The 17,093-nt window shown below is 36.4% G+C and overlaps 2 protein-coding genes across 3 annotated transcripts; both read right to left on the bottom strand.

Moving 5' to 3' along the window:
* Positions 1-261: 261 nt before the first annotated feature.
* Positions 262-4,541, bottom strand: LOC120331989 (protein nucleotidyltransferase YdiU-like). Its single transcript, XM_039399192.2, has 4 exons — positions 4,408-4,541; positions 3,142-3,631; positions 2,348-2,460; positions 262-1,738 (listed from the first exon to the last, which is right to left on the bottom strand). The coding sequence occupies exons 2-4, from the start codon at positions 3,621-3,623 to the stop codon at positions 549-551; spliced, it is 1,785 nt and encodes a 594-aa protein (XP_039255126.2). The 5' UTR covers positions 3,624-3,631; positions 4,408-4,541; the 3' UTR covers positions 262-548.
* Positions 4,534-15,203, bottom strand: LOC120331594 (palmitoyltransferase ZDHHC8B-like). 2 transcript variants are annotated; one of them, XM_039398702.2, is made up of 3 exons: positions 12,766-15,203; positions 11,076-11,123; positions 7,422-7,562 (listed from the first exon to the last, which is right to left on the bottom strand). In XM_039398702.2, exons 1-2 carry the CDS (start codon positions 14,540-14,542, stop codon positions 11,092-11,094), a joined length of 1,809 nt encoding a protein of 602 aa, XP_039254636.2. In that variant the 5' UTR covers positions 14,543-15,203; the 3' UTR covers positions 7,422-7,562; positions 11,076-11,091. The 2 variants fall into 2 exon arrangements, with proteins under 2 accessions (XP_039254628.2, XP_039254636.2); XM_039398694.2 differs by lacking the exon at positions 11,076-11,123 and having other exon boundaries at positions 4,534-7,562; positions 12,766-15,202.
* Positions 15,204-17,093: the final 1,890 nt, after the last annotated feature.

The raw sequence follows: 17,093 nt of genomic DNA, 5'->3' as shown, positions 1-17,093 counted from the left end.
TTCCGTTCAGACAGCTGCCACATCTTTAAAGCTTGGCATGTAACTATACTTATACTGACCACCAACATTGGTAAAATATATATTTTTCAGAAAAAAAATTGCACTTTATTCAACATTATTTAGCTTTAACTATTAATAAAAGCCAACAAAGCCCGGGTTCTTATGTATATGTGACTTCTTCCAGGATTCCTGCTTTAAGGTGAATATAATAAAATAAGAAACTGGATAGAAATATTTATGCTAAAGGTGGGAAGCCAATGATACCATAGATTCAGATATTTTATTTCCGTCGTGCATGAAATATTGTAGCGACACAAGTAATAAGAAATGCTAACAAAAAGATCAATTGAAATAGAAAGGCACACAATATTGACGCGGGGCTGCGAAAGACTACCATAGCCTCTTATTAGCCCCCATTAGCCGGTTCATATCGGATATGGGACCAGTAATTTGCTCAGATGCATGGACTTGATGGCAAATTTCTTATCAAATTCGACCTTTGACCGCAAAAACTCCAGTTCCACTTGCTTAGTTTGCTGATGTTTGCGCTAAGATGAACAACTGACTTTTAGATGTGTTGCCCAATCAGGGCTTGGACTAGCATAGCCAAGTTTTTCTGCAATTATCTGTTTTGTGTGAGGCCGTTGCAAAATTTTCAATAGTTTACGAACAACTGAGAAATCGTTCTTTTCTGCTTTTTGAATCGCTTCTTCTGCCATCCAGTTTCTAAGAACATAGCGTGGATTTACGCTGCACATTCTTTTCATCCTGATTTCATCACTAACGCTTCCTGGATTGTCTTCTAACCGCAAACGATACGATTCCAACCACTTTGAAAAGTACTCGTGTCTTGATAAAATTTTTAAAGCCCATAAGTAACTAGGAATTGAGTCCACGAACATTTCATTTGCAGTCAACTCACTGAGTTGGCGAAAAGTTGAAGTGAAATCAGCCCTCGTTTGTTGCATAAGATATAACAGTGATGCAAGTAATAAAGAATCATTTTCAAATTCATTGAAAAGTCCTAGTTTTTTGCGAAACTCGTTAATCAAAAGTTCTTGATATCTTTCATCGAATGTATGCAAGATTTTAGAAACATTTTTGCGGTCTTTTTTGTCTAATAAAGGCGAAATCGCTATTCGTAATTTATCCAGATTATGCATAGCAATTGACGGTTGTTTACCAAGTGAATACCTGCCTTCATCATCAGATGTGTTAGGAACAAAATTTTCATCGTATTCTTCTACGAATCCGAATGGACCAAAATCGATTGTTAATCCAAGGAGGCTGTAGTTGTCAGTGTTGCAAACTCCGTGAGTGAACCCCACCGCCATCCACTTTGTGACAGTCACCAATGTTCTGTTAAAAACCGCACCGAAGAATTGAACGTACTTATTTTCGGACGAAGAATCTACTTCTTTGTGATAATAGTTCTGTATAATGAAGTCCACAAGGTGCCGTAAGAGATCTATTTCATTATTCGATTCTAATATTTCCAGCGAACCAATTCGAAACCAAGAAGGAGCAAGACGTAAAACAACAGCTGCTCGCTCTGTTTTTATATTCCCATTGTAGAATTGATCTCGTGTCACAGGGTCGTCTGATACGATAAGGGTCACTGCACGCGATGTTGCAATTCCCAAGTGGTGTAACGCCTCACTGCACAAAAATTCACGCACAGAGGAACGAAGCACTGCTCTACCATCTCCTCGGCGGGAGTAAGGTGTCTGACCGGAGCCTGAATAAATAGGATGATCAAAATTTCAGTATGAATTGAGACCCAAAAACCTTCTCACAAAAATCGTTATGATTTGGGTGTATTTTGCAAAACCTGTAGGCCAGGGATGAGCAACCTATGGGCCAAATGCGGCCCGCATAGAAAAATTGTGTGACTCGCTGCGTAGTACTAATTTTGAAAGGTGTGTGGCCCACAAAACGAGTTTTGAAGTTCAATATGGTATGTGTGAGTAATTCCCTTCCTATTATAATTCTGATGTTAACTAAAGGTGCGGCCTGCTGTTTCACACAACTATTTGTATCTGGCCCTTCTGTATTAGAGATGGACCCCTGAACTAGGCCATCGTGCCAGCAAACTTATCACTTATTCTAGAATTCATCAGATTTATGGGTTTTTCAATGGACAAACTCGGGCGCTTCAGAAGTATGTGCACAAAGATGGCGGACACCGGAACGTAGTATGTGTCAAGTGACTCCCGTACTATTTGTACCTGAAATTATGGCCTAAACCTAACCTGGTACACATACTACATTCCGGTGTCCGTCATCTTGGTGCACATACTTCTGGAGTACCCAAACTTATATTAAATGCTACAATAACTGCATGAACCTTTCAATTGCAACTCCCATCTTTCATTTTTTGAGTTCACGTATTCACCAAGCAGATGAGCTCGACCATCGCCAAGCTGTCCGGCCCACGATCCAAACTGATGGCCTCCGTACCTAGGAAAAGATTGTCAAAAAATAGCACTGTCATAAAATGTAAATTTGAAGGTGTATTACCTTTAGAAAATAGTGGAACATAAAATAAATGAAAGCATCACTTCCGCTTGTCAGGGATGGCCATGCCAGACTAGTTTTCTGAAACTTAAGAAACTAGTGTCAGAGCCAAATTTCAAACCTTATAGTTGTAAGGCGCCCATAAAAGAAACAAATTAAAATATCAACAAAACTCGGGGTAAAAAACAAATTTTTACTGGAAAGAATTAATAAGCCGCAGAAAGAATAGTTAAAAGGTGCATGCGGCTTCAAGAACCGCATTCAAGATTCAATGGTTCAAATGCTTCAAAGGATTATTATGTGTGACAGGAATATTGGTCTCCTTCTTGCCATAGGGTATTTCTCCTAACTGCCAGTCACTTCATCCACCATCAAGTTCACGCATCTGAAACAAATGAGTGGCTACTCTTCCTATATCTGAAAATGAAATGGATCAATTCAGTCGTCTTATCATCTCCCCCCCCCCCATCAGGATTAATATGAACACTAATATGGCACTCCCGTAGTATGTTTACCAAGATAACGCACAACCTGAATCCTAACCTGTTACACATACTATGTTCAGGTTGTGCGCCATCTTGGTACACATACTTCGGGAGCACCATATGAACACCCAATACTAACCTGTGTGCAAGAGGAAAACTTCCATTCAAGACTTTGTTTCCGCTGATAAAATCAAGAAAACTTCTGGAAACATTGCAATCAGCGGTATCCAAGTCCAGAGTGTTTTCCAGTGCATTACTTGAGATTGCAACGAGTTGAACTGCTGTTTTCATAGGCGTTGGATTCACAAAAGAAAATATTGAATTCCTGACTTCTCGAATAAAATTCCTCGATTCCGGGTCAAATTTAAATCCACTAGATAGCAGTAGAGGCTCACTAAATCGCCAATGTTGAAATTTTTTTAGTTTCAGAGATTTTTGGTTCCGTGAATTACAGCAAATGTCAGCTCGAACATGGTGTTTCCAAAGCATGAGTTTGTATTCCATAGATAAGCACTGGAAATCGGATTCAAATTGCGCAATATTGGAGTTCGTCTGAACATAGTCCCAGTAGAGGACAAATAGTAACCATCTACAGAAGGGCTTAGCATAAGGAATCTCCATTTACCTCGCTGACAAAACAATAATAAAGTAATGATTTGTATTAATTGAGTTTAAACTTCCCAACATACAGAAAAATTACAAAACTCAAGTCAACAAAACGTCAAAGGTTGTTTGATCGTGAATGATTTTTCCACATTTTTTACGGAAATTTGCTCGAAGCAAGGTTTCAAGCACTCATTCAGAAACACGTATAACTTTTTGGCAAAATCGTCCATCTTATATTTGTTACATTTTTAACCTCATCTAAGGTTTTGTTTGGTATCCTGATTTCATAATCGTTTTTTTATTTATTTGTTAAATCAATCATTTTATTTTATGTTTCGTTGATTCTGTCGAAATAAACTTATAATATAGGACAGGGGTGCGCAACCTGCGGAACACAGAGAAAAATTGTGTAGCCCGCGGAGAAGTGCCAATTTTGAATGGTGTGCGCCCCTAGAAACGAGTTTTTAATTTATTTAACCTGCTACGTGCAAGTAATTCCAATCAATTTGCTTGCGAACAACACATGCCATAAGATCAATACCCAAAACTTTTGTGCAACTACAAGAAAGTTCTTGAAATTTCAAATCGGCGCTCCAGAAGTTTGTGTACCAATATGCAAGTGACTAATTTTGTTCGCCTACTTTACATCAAGTAGTGTAAAGGGACTGAAACCTATGGGCAGGGGGTATATTCACTCAGCTAACACAGACCGGCCCGAACTCGTAATAGAACTAAAATATAGAAAATCGGAATAAAATTATGGCCTAGCCATAACCTGGCACACACACTACGGGAGTACCTAGTTTTGAATTTCATCGCTGGCTATACTCGCAGCAAATTAGGACTCAAGACGAGGTTTTTCTTCTATGCTTTTCTCTCCTCTTCTGCACAAGTATTGCTAGTGTTATTCAAACAAACATACCAATCTCTGTAATTATGTATTTTTAATAAATATTCTGGAAAAACAAACGGCATATATTTTTCGATATTGAAATATAGTGAACAAATGAAGGATTAGTACAGTTCCGCCACTAGTGAGAATTATTGAGGCATGACCAATCAAAATACCGTCTTATCGTAAAGTTACTTCTTTAAAACTCTTTTGTTTGTTTTAGTCAAAATAAAAAGTAGCAGCACGAGCACCTGCTTGTTACTATGAGATTATTCCGACTGGTCATGCTTCAACCGTTTTTTTTTAATTTAGGAGCCATGAGATCAGGGATGCCCATATATGGTTACAAACACTCTGAAATTACTTTTGCAATTGATCCATTGCACTGTTTGGTGAAATTCATGATTTTACAAAAATAAAAGCAAATTAATTCTTGTAAAAAAAAATATCAGCAACTCCGACCAAATTTCTTATAGCCAAGTTAGACTGTAACATCCAGCTGGTTCCGGCAGAAAATGTTGGTTTTCAAGAGTCTATGCTATGAATGATACGAAAAAATTACATTTGGAAAGGGGAAAGGAGGATTCCAACTTGCAAAATTCACCCCCTGGGTATGCCCCTATTTCTAAAAGCCAGCAGTGACCATAAACCACATTTGTATACCACACAATTACAAAGCAAAACAGCCATTTTAATTATGTGTATCAAATCTCTTACACGCCATTTTCGATTATGTGTCACTCAAAAAAACTTGGATTGATTTCATTTAAATTTTTTTGGCATCCCTGCTATGTTTGGAAGGTCTAGTTGTACCAGGGGATCGGAGTTTAGTGTTGGTCTTGCAGTCTAAGGTTCCAAATTTCCTCGCCAGAATGAAACCTGGCGTCAAAATTCTCGTATAGGAACAATTCTTTAAATTTTGACATTTTTCAAATGAGACATTTGACACATGTTTTCCGGACCCCATGGCCCAAGTCTACACAGCTGACATCTTGAAATGTTGTTAAAACACATTTTTGATGAAAAAATTTATGTTACATGATGATATATAAAAGATGATAAGACAAAAAATTCTCTTCAATAAATACAATGGATGGAAAATGAGTTTGTACATAAAACTTGAAGCAGTAACAAAGAATAATAAGATAAAGTCGTGTCAGTAAGCAAACTATACACCAGGTGGCCCAGGTCACAATTATCGGCCTCGAAGTTGTAATATCTATCCCACTTGAGTGAAATATCGAATTCATAGAGGACGGGATTTCAAACTTAAAATTTTAAGCAATACTGAGTTGAGTCGTTTTTAAAATGGGTCGAATTTACAGTTAATCGTAAATTTTCTCTGACAACACAGCTCTGCTAGGTGGGGCTACTATGTCCACAATTAAACTGCTATGCATACGAGTTGTTATTTTCATGGATCTCCAACAAAATATGGGAACAAAGTCTTTCAATTCAAAATGAAAAAAGGCAACGAGTCCAGATTGATTTCAAGAAAAAAAAACGAAATGTTGAATTTCAGGAGAAAGAATTCGCCAAGTTTTGTTTCAAGCTGGTAATCATAATTAGGGGCATTATTCAATAAGTAATTTAAAAAAAGTCAAAGGATTATAAAAATCAAAACTACAATTTTCTCATTTTCCAACATATCTCGAATTTCGCATTTCTGGGTTAAATCCATCGAATAGTAAGCGTTAATATTAGCAAAAGAATGAGATTTTTCAACAAATTGCGATACTTATTGAAGCCTTTCCAGTTTGCATGGGACTTATCGCTTGAGTGAGTTTATCCTTAGTTTCCAGTAGAGCAAGAAAAAAGATCAATAAATTCGAAGCAAAGCATTTTATAATTCACAGAATTTCTTGTCAAACACGAATTGGGAAAAACATTCATTCTGGATAATACCTTTATGAAATATCAAACTAAATTTTTTTCAAGTAATAATTCATTTTAATACACAAGGGCTCGTGCATGCAGTATAATTTAAAAGAACTGAAAGTCTTCTGATTCGCATTGTCTAATCAATTCATCACACTCTGTGTGAGGTGGTTGGCATTCTCATTTAACTAATATGGGCAACCAATAAGTTCCAAGGACTGCTGAGACTTAATGCAATGGTTCCCACACCTTAGCCCGCTGAACTTGAGTGAAATAGTTAATACTTTTTAATGTTTTTTTCTTTTCGCGTTATGGATACCGCTAATTGTTATGTCATTATCACAGTTTACGCATGTGTATATTTATAACAATTCAGTTACACCGGTATGTTAATTATACGTATCGGTATCAGCCCTTTGCGGGCCCACAAATATCCTTCCGCTTCTAATTTGGCCCGGCCAATCAACCTTGGGAGCCACTGTTATAAAGAGTTATGGTATGGAATTGCGCGTTAATAAATACCAATCGACAAGAGACTCGAAACAGTCTGATTGAATACACAAACAGCTATGAATAACCGAAGCTCTGAAAAAACTTTGGGCAAGAGAGTTGTATTGTAGGTACACTGACGATAAACGGGTCTGAGCTGACATCCAACAGAATTTAACGGCTGAAAACTTTTTTGAAGGAACAAGTTATGAAAGTTCAAAAGAACACAGTTCATTATAATATCTGTAAAAAAGCACAACGATGCATCATTGCGTCATGGAAAATAGTTTGCAGTACTAAAGCCAATAAGTCCGGTGATTACGCTAACTTAACAAGAAGTCTCGCATTTTCCGTTTTACTGCATTGAGTTTCATTTTGGTCAATCCTATTATTATGACCTTTGATTTTTGACATGGGAAGTTGATCGCCACGAACTTTCAACTTTAACCTTTGTACATCTGATTTTGATTGGTCAGTAGATTGCTGTTCAAACTTTCCGACCAGGGTGGACACATGTCCAGTTTTTTGAAGTCTTTCGTATTTTGACCTCCCTCGACCTCTATGACCTAGTTTGCCACCACCTAGTGGTAGTTTTTTACGAGCGGATTTTGAAATATTGTCCAGCTGATGATTTTCATTCAAACTGTCAAATTGTTGGCTGCAATCCGAATCCAAATGCCCGTTTCTCTCACAAGCTGAAAGTAAATGATCCTCAATTCGGGGGGAAAAGATTTTGGTCAAAACCATAATAATCACAAAAAATAATTCAGTTGCAAAAGTACCGGTACAATAAAAAAAATGTTCTAATTTCCCAATTAAGACAAAAATTCCAGAAGACATTAGTTGAGTAAAGCAGGATAATATAATGAACCAATTTGACTGGTCAATAAAAGACTTCAATACAATTCAATATGGTTCGCATTCTTATCCTATGGGGAGATAAAAGACTCTAAGACGGCTTAGTCGCACAGCCCGTCGTCAGGTTGGCTACCAGTCTATATCGAGTATGGAAATCAGTTATTTGTTTCAGATGCATAAACTTGATGGTGAAGTCGTAAGCGACCAACGGTTAGATGAACTCCGTGCGATGGCGAAAAGTTTAACAATTGTGATTTCATACACAAAATTGTGGTTAATTGTGACATTAAAATCAATAGTTAGTGCATTCTTCCCTACATAAGCGGCTACTTTTACGAAGCCATGTATGGAGAGAATCAACATCCCATGAAGATGTGGGGACGAGGGGGGTAAAAAGACAAACACAACTAAAAAAAATTAAATATATACTACAGAAAAATCAAATCAAAGGGATCATGCATATTAAAGGTATGGGAACACTGCAAAGACATGCAAAAAATAATTATTGCATCACAAATCATCTAAAGAATCGCTACTATTAAGTCATAAATGTTATGTGAAATTTTCATGCAATAATGTGCTTCTATGTGTGTATGTGGAAATAATGTGCAAGATCTTTTTTTTTAGGAGAAAATTGTCAAAATATTTAAAAACGAGGATTTCCTTTTACAAATCATTTCAAATAATAACAATAAATTAAAAAAGAAGTTCTTGTCACCTGTGCAGGAATTATAATCTACTCTGATAATTTAACCATGATCTTGTACTCGGTTTAGAATGTGCCATAAGACAAATTCATTTTTCATTACAAAACTTTGAGTCTCAGTTATCAATATTTTTATCCAGGCTGTTCAATATCGTTGAACGTTAATTTTTGATTGTCAAGTTAACAGCAAACTTTTTATATTTTATTATGAGCTAAATTTTTGAAACATCACCCACCCTTCTTAGTGGATTGTTAATTTAAAACTAGAAGTCTCAAAAGATGCTGTGATAAGCTAGTTGCGCAAGTTGACGCACAACGTAGATCCATTACACAATTTTTTTATCATCAATTTTACCTTCTAATTCATTGATGTTCCGTGAGGCAAGATAAAAAGCATACATGTTCTGGGGCAAAAAAAAAGTTTGAGAAATGCTGGTATTGACATTTAAAACGTTTGCTTCTTACTAATTGTCTATATATTGTATATTCAAATCATTCTAATTAGACTATGTGTGGCCATACATAACCCATCACCGATGTAAAATATTTGAAATCCGCCCCCAGGGACTATTAGGAAAGCAGCCGGAGTTAATAATAGGCCACCGATTCGTCAATAACTCAAAGTTAATCAATCAATCTGTTTCAACTGCATATCACAATGGTTCCCAATCTTAGGAACCTTAGCCTAGTTTGGAACTCTTTTTTCTTCCCTCAATATGTATGAAATTATTTTATTTCTTCAATTGATCCTTAGGTGAGTAAAACTTTCTCGTGTGTAACTTTTGTGCAATTTTTTACATATTCAATAAAGCAATTGATTGGACAATGAAACAAAACATGTAGCTGAAAATGTAAAAATATATTGCATCTAACAACATGCAAAATTTCTGGAATTGTCTAGTGTTTCTAGAATTTCTGGAATTGATAGTGTCACTTGGTATAGCCCATATAAGGGACCATACTATACATATTTAATCTAATGTTTTTTGTTTTATATTTGTTAAAAAGGGTGCATGCCGCACATTTGTGTTTTAGGCCAGTACGGTCTTGTGCATGCATCCCGTCTTACATAATAATAATCGTTCATTTATTCTTTTATCACTATTACGAGACGAATAAACATACATACATACAACAAACGCGAGTCGCACATGTAGTTCGTAATGTGTTCATAAATAAGTGTTATAGCAATAACAAAGCACCAAAGTACTAGTAGAACTGCAGCAAATACAATTCAAAAGAACTAGTAAATTATTTCCTGTGGAAGAATTTCCCTATGGTTGGGAAACGCAGGGCATCCACAATATTCTGAATCAATTATTCTTAACATCAAAAATTATATATATCGATTTAACCAATTTGAATTGTATTCGAACGTTTGATTTCAATTTTGAACCTTTTACTGTAAGTTATACAATTAAAATTTTTTTTATTAGGAACCAGGATAGCAATGCTTAAATAAATGGATGAAACCTGGTTAAGATATATTATTAAGAACCCATCTAATAACAAAATTGAAACTGTAAAGGGAATTTATGGACACCTTGTTTATTGCCAGTATATTATCAGTTTATCTATTGTTGATAAGAGCTGATAGTAATATGATAGATAAAATAGACAGATAAACATTCCGATTTTATACTTTTTCCAAAGAACTATGAATTCTCAAATTCTGCCCAGCTGAGACCAATCATGCATGCAAATTATTTTGATTGATCAGTCAAGTGTAGAATTATTTTTGCGATCACCATTACAGAATATATTTTGATAAAATTATGTAAAACCTAAACATACGTTATGACAACTTGGATTCAAAGCATACAACGCGTAAACCAATGATGTGAAGTCGGAGTGTGGCGAGCTATTCTTCGGGCTTTTAATGGACATGATGGAACATGACAAAATTTCCCACGAAGGCCCAAAAAGCAGGAATTTTACTATGCGTCTTCAACAGTCTAGATATGCCAAAGTGTTTGTCATCAAGATTTGTTTTTTGTTCAACGCAGTCAAGTTGCATCTGCCAGATTGGAGCCATATAGCAGCAATGAAAGAGTACAACATCAACGAGACCATTTCACTAGTTACGATAACTCATGATTTGGCTGATGGCCTGGCCCTCAGAGTCCACTTGAATTAAATTTTGGCCCATTGTGATGAGCAGTTGTTGCCTCTGCTCTATGAACTGATGTCTATCCGTGACATGGGCAAAATACATCCCGCGGGCCGAATACAGGCTCGTTGGATTATTCAATATGGCCCGCCTAATGATGCCACAACTAAACCAAATTTTGATGTTTTAGCCAAAAAATAGCTCAATGAACTTGAGATTGCGATTAAATTTAGTTTCGATACGAGGGTCATTTCTACTCGTTTGTAAAACTGTAAATATTGTTCATAAATCGTAACTTTTTACTCACATTTACATGGCCCACCAATCTAGGTGGGCAAAATGTTTGGCCCCTGACTCAAAAATCTTGCCCAACCCTGGTCTATCCTTCACGACAGAAATATAGGGAAAGAGTTGACATAAGAATTGAAATTATTCAAATCAACTCAGGGAAAGAATAAGTGAATTCTCGATTTGAAAAAATTATAACATGGATGAATTATCATCGATGTTCATGCAAGCGGTGCGATCACTTACCCAACCACCATAAGTCTTAGAATAAATGTTTCCGGCCATATCTTCTAGCTAAATAATAAAATACAACATTTAGTTTTATAGGTGTAAAAGAGAGCTCACTCAGTCTCATAAAGAAGGCTGATTTTTGAGCAGACGTAAATGAGACTTATCTAGGGGCAAAGTTACAGGTAATCACTCAGAAGTAATGGAGACTCATCTCTAAGCAGAGTTACAGGCACTCACTCAGAAGTGAAGGAGACTCATCTCTGAGCAAAGTTACGGGCACTCATTCAAAAGTAAAGGAGACTCATCTCTGAACAAAGTTACGTGCACTCATTCGGAAGTAAAGGAGACTCATCTCTGAACAAAGTTATGGGCAATCACTCAGAAATGAAGGAGACTCATTGATGAGTAATGTTACTTGCACTTACTTAGAAATAATGGACTCATCTAAGTTACATAGAATTATGTTGGCACATTATGCACCAGCAAATACATTTTGACACAAACAATTTACCATCCTACTACAAACAATTTACCATCCTACTGCCCCCATGTCTTCATTTGAAATGATTTGTAAAAGGAAATCTAGATTATATAGAAGCAAAATGAAGTTGCATTTCACTCATGAAAATCTATCGTTAGAAAGTGTTTTTTTAAAAATATTGAAGCAATAAAAAGCACACAAAAACTAACACTCAGGGATTTCCAAACCATTCCAAATACTTTTTAAAAAAATATTTCTAAAAATAATTTTCGTCTTACATCAAGTAATTTTAAAAGAAAGTTGAATAGTTTATGAAAGTGAAATTATTAATTAAGAAAAACAAGTAACCAACTATTCCAAATACACCCTGAATTTATTTTTTTTTGCAAAAAATAAATTGATCAGTTTTATTGCAAACCACTGGTCTAAACAGGGTTTCCCAAACTTTTGAGGTAAAAGATTACGACCCCTAAAAAGTGGAGGTCGCGTCCTCCAGTTTGATAAGCCCTGAACAATACGTTCACTTGAATTGGGCTGTGTTCATGAAGAAATTTGGACTGCAATAGAGAATGCTCTTGAACATCAGATTCTTAATCCTGAATGGATCAACAGAATGAATCGAAGAATTCAGTTTTGGACATCCCTGCTAACATGGTTGTTTGAATAAAAAATATAAAAGTGCATGATTATTCACTACTACTAAGGTGCAGTGTTATAAAACAATCATTGTTTGACAGGTGCCATTATGACTATGCAAAACTATTATGACATCATAATTCGTGCTATGGTATAAAAAAATGTTAAATTGAAATCATATTTATTATGATGCCATAATGTTTGTTCAAACCACACCACAAGCTTGTCCCTCTAAGAACAGTTTGACGCTGACCGGGAGGCAAAAATGCCAGCACAGTCAAATGCCGAATAGATTGTGATTATTCTTAACGGATATGCTCCAATGAATAGTTGAGGATTGTTAGAATATGTTTGCAGCACACCGACAGATATTTTAAGAATCTTCTAAAAATCGAAACCAGATATTTCAGTAATTTTTTGCAAGAATATCTTTGAGCGTTGATAAGACAAGCTTGTGGTATGTTCAGATTATGCTTGTATCACACATGAATCGACTATTTGAAAATGTTTAGCCGATGCTTAACTACAACTAAAGGCAGCCTGTCACTAAATGCATTCATTGTGATTCATTTGTTACTGAACAATCACCTTTTTGTGACATAATAATGTCGTCTTTCTTCAGTGTTTCTGCGGAATCTGTAACATGAAGCAATGCGACGTTCGCTTCTATATCTCTCATTGCATTTTCCAGTTCGATTTTGTTCGTCAGATCCTTCGTAGATAACGGCTGGTCGGTCGAGTTAAATGTACTCACATACCCAGATTCGCAAACGTCATGGTCCACTGATTTTGTGATATGATCGCTCGCAGGAATATTATTGCAATTGTTTACATTAGCTAAAGGATCATTCAGCCTGCCACCGGGTGGAGTATCGTGAGTTATGTAAGCGCATGAGTTTCCCTCACTCGAACTTGACGATTCATCGTGTATCTCGTCATCTCGGTTCTCTGAAACTTTCGAACTTTTACGCTTTGGCATTACAAAGTTATCGTACAAAATTTCGTCAGTTTTATAAAAAGTTTGATCAGGAGATTCCGCTGTGTCACAGTCATTATTTTCTGCTGACTCACCCTCCGTATTTTTGTTTACATTATTGTCGCTATGACAATGATGAGCGTCACCATTGGTCACCAATGATGTGGTGGCGCTGCCATTCAATTCTGGTCTGTTACCCCCCTTCATATTCGTCATTTCAAAATTTTGTCCGCTACTGTCCGAAGTATCATCATTGTTAAGCTGGCCGTCTATGCATGCGTACTGTATCGCGTCAGTCGGCTGACAAGTTTGATTTGCATGAACGGGGGTCACTCGAGCACGAAATCTATTCGGATCCAATTCTGAGCGCACAGATTCCGTTCTCCCATTCCCAGTGATCACCCTCACTTGTGGGGGTTCGGAAGTTGTATCGCTTTCATCTGAGCTTCCTTGAGGTATAAGTGAACCTTTACGCTTCGGGAAAATTTCTTTTTCATTGTCAATCGGACGAGGGGTGTACGCAGAAATAGCATTTGAACCATTTTCTCGGATCCTAACATTCCGAATGCTTAAGTTATCGTTGTCAACAGTGTAAGGGGGAGAAATGTTATACTTTGTATAATCCACGGCGTCGGATCGATTAATGTATTTTGGTATCTGTGGGGAACACATCGCGTGAAAACAATTTGCTTTGCAACCATTGTCAAATGGATTAACTCCACTTCTAAACTTCCCTGTGACTTGTTCATTGGTTGTTCGGCCTCGAATAACGAGAGAAATATGGAATCCAAAAAGTCCTGAGATGGGGATAAAAATCAAACCATCTACGACCAAAACCGCGATGGAAATTCCAAAAATAATTCCATCGCTTTGTCCATTTTGGTTTAAAATGACGGCCCAGAGAGTAAATGAGAAAATATTGATCATATGCAAAGTAAGCAGCATCAAGAACAAGAAAAAATATTGATAATTCCTCCGTCCAACGCAGTTGTTCACCCACGGACAATGATGATCAAACTTTTCTATACAGTTGTTGCAAACACTGCAATGCGAGACACGAGGCGGACGGTAAAATTTACAAGTACTACACCATTTCATGCGAACAGATATGTCATGGATAAGAACGGTAATATACACTGGTGCTCTGAGCTCATCTTCATCATCTTCGGGTTCAGACCGCTTCGGATAAACCCCGGGATCCGTGGCCCCAGCTGCGATAAAATTAACAAGTACAAATATATACACAGCTCCTGCATATCCCATTAGAATCGGAGAAATTTCCACAGCGAGATAACGTCCAGGGAAACCAAAGAATAATCCGGAAACTCCGATGAGTAGAAATATCGCAAACAATATCGGAAAATATTGCTTCATTTTTTTGGCAGCCATTGTTGGCTTGAAGCAGAATTGTACACAGAAAATTAATCATAAGCCATCGTAGTAATGCTACACAACAAACAGAAAAAGTTTCATAAGATTATAAGCACTCGCAAACTTTTCTGAACAAAATAATTGTCCTAGAATCAAGGGTGCGTTAAACCATTTGACAATAAAATATTATCATTGGCTAAACAGCTAGAAATACAATATGCAAATATATGGATTATATTATGTGGACTGACCTATATTAGTAAACAATAGTTATTCAACATTCAGACACCTATAGAACAAAGAATTTATTTGTCCCAGAAACGAAGGACTTCTGGCATGACTGTAGATGCACAATATATGGTCTCGTTCATCGAAATAAAGCAATCATGGCGAGAGCGTCATATGTCATATGATCAAAACTTGTCCAACGTGCTGTTTTTTGCTAAAAACACTCAAACGCTGCGATAAATTATTTTATTCATTTAGATTTGATTAGTTTTTCTCTGATAATCCAATTGTGACGTTTTTAAAGCAATATTGATGGGCAGTGCCAGACTGTCTCATTAAGTAGGGATTTGTTTCATCGCCATAATTGATGTCTTCAAAATTAGGATATTCCTTGGATGCGAGAACTGTGCCGTACTGTATTGTTAGTTAAGTTCTTCAGATATACTGATATAATAGTTTTATTAAAAGATAATAATAGACTACTGAATTTCTGTCACCATTCTAATGAACGCTTTAAATAAAACTTCTATTTTAGTATTCTCATGCAATGAGAATGGCATAGTTTTATTCTTGTCTGATTTTCTGAAGTTTCTGTAAGTTAACACAAACAGACTAGAAAGATCTCTGTTGAAATTATAGCCTGCTCGCCTATCACAGTACAGCAGTATCAGGTACGGTACCGGTACCATACAGGTATCTCTGCATATTGTTTGTCTGTTTACTTTTCGTGTTGTTTATGTCAGAGAACCGAAATAATATGATTGATTGAAATGCGGAATTGATAGAAAAACACTTTTAAAGTTCCGAGGTTCAGGCTAAAGCATGCGAAATTTTACTAGGACAGGCTGCCAGGTTAGTCACGGTACCGGTATTTCCACACCTGTCCTACAGACTTATACCAATACTTGGTTGTGTAATTGATTTACTGGTAAACCGTCTCATCGAATTTCTTCTCCCATAGAATAAATATATTGTTATAAAACGCAAAAGATTCATGAAACACAAACGCCCTGATGAAATTGCGTAAATACTAGAGCTTATTTGCATAATATGTCGTCACTAAATCGTTTATCAATTATCGTATCCATAAATGTAATTCTGTAACTTTTGTTGCCGAATTGTTTCTAATTTTTATAATTTTGCTCAGTTAACTAAATAAATAGATAAAACCTCGTGAACCTCAATCACATCAACAAATAGGGTGGGAGTTGACCTCGATGGCCGTAGATCGTATCGCTCCCTCCTGTCCATACCAAAGCAATTTTATTTCGGTTACCATTTTTTTGTGTGTATGTGTTTTGAACTTTTGATTGACAAAATATTAAATATCTCTCTTTCTTTTTTTATTAAATTGAAAAAATATACGAAACTGCAATTGAATTAGGTGACTGCTTCTGCGAATGAACAGTGGTTTATTTTTACCCTGCTGAAAATGCGCACTAGAATTACACAAATTGCAATAAGTTATACGTTAGAGTTTGGCGCAATATATTAGCACCGCTTGCGTGTTTTTTAGAATTTTCCTCTTTATTCCGATGCGGGAGTAATATCGATAAGCTTAATCATATGACGTGAATTGCAATGAGCCAAACGCTGTCAAATAAAACCCTTCTTTGACGAACTATCAAAAAATTCTGTCGGTGAAATCTATTTTTTTAAGTTCCCGAGAAAAATTGGGAATTTTCAATCTGACTTACGAAAAAAAAATGTACGAAACCCGTACGAAAAAATGTCAAACGCCTTTGCCCCAATGGACAATGTCAAATGTGATAAGTTATATAATTTCACTTTGCTACACACGGATTCAAATTTTTGAGAACGTTTTTTTTTGTATCATACACGCTAACAACAGGTTCCCTAATTTCAGAAAATGCATGTCAATACGTCAGCTATGTTCACATGACACGCTTTACATGAATCGAACTCGGACTAGAGAATTTTACGTCAGCGAGTGTTTTTTATTCCATAGTTTTGTAGGAAAAGCACTGTTGTGTTTCACATACACGTCTCACATTTGTATTTAATTTAAAATTATTGCCCGATTTTATATCGTGTTTTTGTTTTATTGTGTTTTGACGGTTTTTGGTGGACGGGCACGTACTTGTACGTTTTTAATCAAGTTATGCCCGTCGTACAGGTCCTCTGACCAAATCAGAGTGACCAAATAAAATTGATTGATTGAAATATTATGCTAGTCGGCGGCTAATGCGGTGTGGCGCACCGTGTTAAGCGTTATCAATACTCTTGCCAACATATCTCTGATTACCGCAGGTTTGCATCTTGTTGATATAATTATTTGCGAGGGTACCGGTATTGCTGGACTCCACGTAACCGCTGGTTG

The sequence above is a fragment of the Styela clava genome, chromosome 6 (assembly GCF_964204865.1).
Source record: "Styela clava chromosome 6, kaStyClav1.hap1.2, whole genome shotgun sequence".
Lineage (NCBI taxonomy): Eukaryota > Metazoa > Chordata > Ascidiacea > Stolidobranchia > Styelidae > Styela > Styela clava.
Note: the sequence above shows the minus strand (reverse complement) of the source record. Positions and strands in the feature narration are given on the sequence as shown.

What these genes read in the sequence shown, in the direction of transcription:
- LOC120331989 (XM_039399192.2), bottom strand. Translation starts at nt 3,623, where the DNA reads ATGGAGATTCCTTATGCTAAGCCCTTCTGTAGATGGTTACTATTTGTC. An exon ending in AGTTTTCCTCTTGCACACAG is followed by an intron (nt 2,461 to 3,141) that starts GTTAGTATTGGG and finishes ATCTTTTCCTAG; the next exon opens with GTACGGAGGCCATCAGTTTG. An exon ending in ATGGGAGTTGCAATTGAAAG is followed by an intron (nt 1,739 to 2,347) that starts GTTCATGCAGTT and finishes CTATTTATTCAG; the next exon opens with GCTCCGGTCAGACACCTTAC.
- LOC120331594 (XM_039398694.2), bottom strand. Translation starts at nt 14,542, where the DNA reads ATGGCTGCCAAAAAAATGAAGCAATATTTTCCGATATTGTTTGCGATA. An exon ending in CATTATTATGTCACAAAAAG is followed by an intron (nt 7,563 to 12,765) that starts GTGATTGTTCAG and finishes ATTTACTTTCAG; the next exon opens with CTTGTGAGAGAAACGGGCAT.